Source organism: Papaver somniferum, chromosome 7, assembly GCF_003573695.1.
Source record: "Papaver somniferum cultivar HN1 chromosome 7, ASM357369v1, whole genome shotgun sequence".
Taxonomy (NCBI): Eukaryota; Viridiplantae; Streptophyta; class Magnoliopsida; order Ranunculales; family Papaveraceae; genus Papaver; species Papaver somniferum.
In genome coordinates, this window is record NC_039364.1 from 241,925,086 (window position 1) to 241,928,674 (window position 3,589).

Sequence of the window (3,589 nt, forward strand, 5' to 3'; positions counted from 1 at the left end):
GAGAATTTCACCCCGGGAAACTGGTATTAGAAGATTTACCGATTTACGAGCGCGACAAGAAATCAGGAAAGTTAGCAGCGAGATGGGGAGGACCTTACACGATCATGTCGAAAGTAGGAAACGGTGCATACAAAATACTGAAGCCGGATGGAACACCCGAACCTAGACCGTGGAACACACAAAATCTAAAGCTCTACCACCCATGAAGGGGTGAACGGAAAAAGGTATGATATCTTGTCATTCTTTCCTTAAAATGATGAGGGGTAGGAAATTTGACATGCGCGACTAATGGTCATTCGTACTCGGGGCAATGCCTGTGTGGAAGTGTCGAAGAGACTTACACTCGAATAGTCATTCGTACTCGGAGCAATGCCAGTGTGGAAGTGCCGAGGTGGCTTACAGTCGACTGGATATTCGATAATCGGGGCAGTGGAAGTGTGCAAGTGCCGAGGTAGCCTAAGGGTACTGGTGGTTGGAAACCAGCTGCCAAAGGTTGTTAAGACACGGGGTCTTCTCAACTAGGTAACCTACTTACATCTGAAAGGTTACCCCCATCGCAGGTGGTTGTGACCACTTTCCCGAGTCGGTTGATCGATAACCACTCGGGGTCCTCGAGCTTAGAATTAGGACAGACCCTAACACTTCCACCTAATCTAATAAAGGATGATGAGATACCTCGATCAGGACATGGCATCAGGCCCGATGACCCTCCCTATCGGGTGTGTTCGACAGAAATAATTTTAACACTAACTCGTGATTCGAAATGTATGAAATGCAGGGATTAAGAAGAACAAAGCATCCAAACATGAACATGCGAGATTCAAACATAAAATCCTAAAAGGTGTCCGAAATGAGCTTAAGGAAAGCAACAACAAAGATCGTGGTGACGCAGCACCCCATTAAAAAAACAGTCAAGGGAAGGAGTTAAGTGTTTTTGCGTATTACAACCCACGATCAAGGGGAAAATCTATGACACAGCACCGCAAAAAGGACGATTCATTCTTGGGACGGGACATATTTGGATCCTCCCTTCTTTAAGGCAACCTCGCGACGTTTCTTTTCAATGTACTGGTTGACACCGGCAGTAACCTTCTCGACGAGCTCGGTTTTATGGGCGATCCTCTCTTGCTCGATCTGATGGCTTAACTGTTGAGAGGCTGCCTCGGCGATCACGACCTTCTCTTTCATATCGGCCTCACTCTTCTGCAACGTGTCGACCTGCTTGCCAAGGGCATTGACCTTCTGCTTCATCTCACAAACTCGACCTTGTTCGGCTGCGACATAGCACACAACACAATTAATAGGGCGTATCAAAGAAACAAAAGGCAAACAAAATGTAACACTAGATCTAGGCACGACGTCATTTCGCCCCTGAGATACCTGAAAGGGTTGGTAACACGATCTTGAGCGACTCTATTGACTTAGCTAACTCATCCTCGGCCTTCGATAATTGGGAAGTCATCTCATTATAGGCCTGCTCGTTAAACTCATTGGTGGGGAAATACTTCTTATGGTCATTCCACTCGGCCCTCTGACGGTTATGAGCTGCTTGAAGAGCCGACAATTGAGCCTGAGTCCACTCTAAATCTTGGGATAATTTCTCGAAGTCCCTGACCTTCAAACTAGCCGCGTGACTCTGTCTCTCGGCGACCGTTTTCTCCGTTAAAAGACGATGCCGATCTACATGCAAGTCTCGTTTCTGCAGCCTCAAATAATGGCACTGACTCTCTAAGTTATCATCCAACAACGTCTTATCGGAGACAAGTCTTTGCAATTCTCCCAAGCGAGCCCGGAGGTTGTCCATCTCCTCGGGCACATACTCGAACCTCTGATATCGCTTCAATTCTTCTCGAAGCTGTCTAATCTCGTCCTCTTGACGATCTATCTTACCATACTTATTAGATATTCGTTTTAATAGATTTTTCACGTAATCCTTCTCGATATCCCATTTTTTCTTTATAAGACGATACTCCGACGCAGCTTCTAGATCTATACTGGTTACCTTAGCTAAAAGGGAAGTATCAGACTCAGGATTTGGACGTAGAAAATCTTAACAAACAAGCAAGATCATCAGCCACATACCTTGAGCGGCAATAAGTTTGAGCTCCAAGTCGTACGACCTCTCCTTCTCCTGCTGCAGCTGCTGCCTCATAGCCTCGTATTGCTTCACCTGACTTCGCCGGAGAGAGGCATCCAGCTTGACCCGATTCATGACCTAAATGTAACATGGTCGAAACAACATCCTTCAGCAAGAACCCGATACAAGCAGAACAGACTCAATCAACCCTACTCACCATAGTGTCAAAGGTACAAGACATGTCGGCATACTGGGGCACCGCGACAAGCATCTGCTCATCATTATAAGAACCAAACTCCACAGAAGTAAGGGCGCCGAGCGAGTCGCAGATAGGACCCGAAATAGTAAACGATGTCTGCACGTCCAGAGCCGAGCCAGATCCTTCGAGAGGCGCCGTCGATGGCACTTGGGATTCCAAAGGAGGAAGACCCTCTGCCACAGAACCCACGCTCGGCTCGACAGCTTGCAAGCCCGCAGATTTTTCCTCTCGCCTCCATCTTCTTTAACTTCTAGTAATAAAGACCGCCTCAGACGACTGCGTAAACCTATCCGCATCGGACTTCTTCAATACACCAATTTTGCCCGAGATAAGGGTCACTTCATAATTTTGGAAACCGAACTCTTTTTTCAGTTGATGGACAAACTCTTCATCAGTCAGTTCTCTCAAAACCCTTTTCTCAGTCCTACACGAAATCGAAGAAGAACTGTCAGGGAAAATGGAACTCATAGCACGATAATCATGATGTGAGGGACTCTCAAGCAAAAACAAAGATTCAAGGGAAACGACATCATTATCGGAGAAAGTATAACTCACGCACCTCTTTTCAGTCATGGGAGGGGAAGAAGTAGCCATTGTGAAGCGAAGAAGTTGTCAGAAACCAAAAAGTCAGGAGAGTAGAGAGCAACAAAGGAAAACCAACGAACGTTGTCTGAACCGGGGAGTTCACCGGAGTTAATGGCAGCAAAGGGGAGCAGAAAAGCGCGGAAAGAGAAAACCAAGGTTAGGAGAAAAACCAAAAGAGGGAAAAGATGATTTATATTCGTAACATTAGTAACCGGCAGCAGCAAGTATCAAGTCATAAAGGTGGAAGAGTGGGGGACAGCATGGCGGATTTCGCGGCATGAGCAGGGACGTGGGAAGATGGAGCGGTTTTCTTCCACTCGTGCCTGCCACACGAGCGAAAGAAGGGGCATAAATGTAGGTGTAAATAATCCACAGAGCCAGGTGGCGAGATCTTAGATCCATATGCACCAAGGAACAATAGAGGAGAAGCACTGAATCACCTATGTCAGGCACAAAGAAAGATGAAGCACGTGGGCTGAGCGTGACAAACCCTCAACTGTCGGATGTGACAAGACCCCCATCACCTGGCAAAGCTGACACAAGACTAGAAGGCAGTCGGTCAAAGCATGAAGCAGCGATAAGAGAGGAGGCGATCTCGGGCTAACACACGAAGCCCCTATCGTGTCCCCCCGAGCCGATAGATCGACGAAACATCAGTGACGGTCCGA

General features: G+C 47.1%; 1 protein-coding gene across 1 annotated transcript; it reads right to left on the bottom strand.

Moving 5' to 3' along the window:
* Positions 1-996: 996 nt before the first annotated feature.
* Positions 997-2,930, bottom strand: LOC113296267 (serine/threonine-protein kinase MRCK alpha-like). Its single transcript, XM_026544580.1, has 5 exons — positions 2,601-2,930; positions 2,295-2,348; positions 2,083-2,215; positions 1,381-2,007; positions 997-1,274 (listed from the first exon to the last, which is right to left on the bottom strand). The coding sequence occupies exons 1-5, from the start codon at positions 2,928-2,930 to the stop codon at positions 997-999; spliced, it is 1,422 nt and encodes a 473-aa protein (XP_026400365.1).
* Positions 2,931-3,589: the final 659 nt, after the last annotated feature.

Coding starts and splice junctions, on each gene's coding strand:
- LOC113296267 (XM_026544580.1), bottom strand. CDS start 2,930: ATGGCTACTTCTTCCCCTCCCATGACTGAAAAGAGGTGCGTGAGTTAT. Junction 2,008..2,082: donor CAAACTTATTGCCGCTCAAG/GTATGTGGCTGA, acceptor CTTCCCTTTTAG/CTAAGGTAACCAGTATAGAT. Junction 1,275..1,380: donor CGTGTTACCAACCCTTTCAG/GTATCTCAGGGG, acceptor GCTATGTCGCAG/CCGAACAAGGTCGAGTTTGT.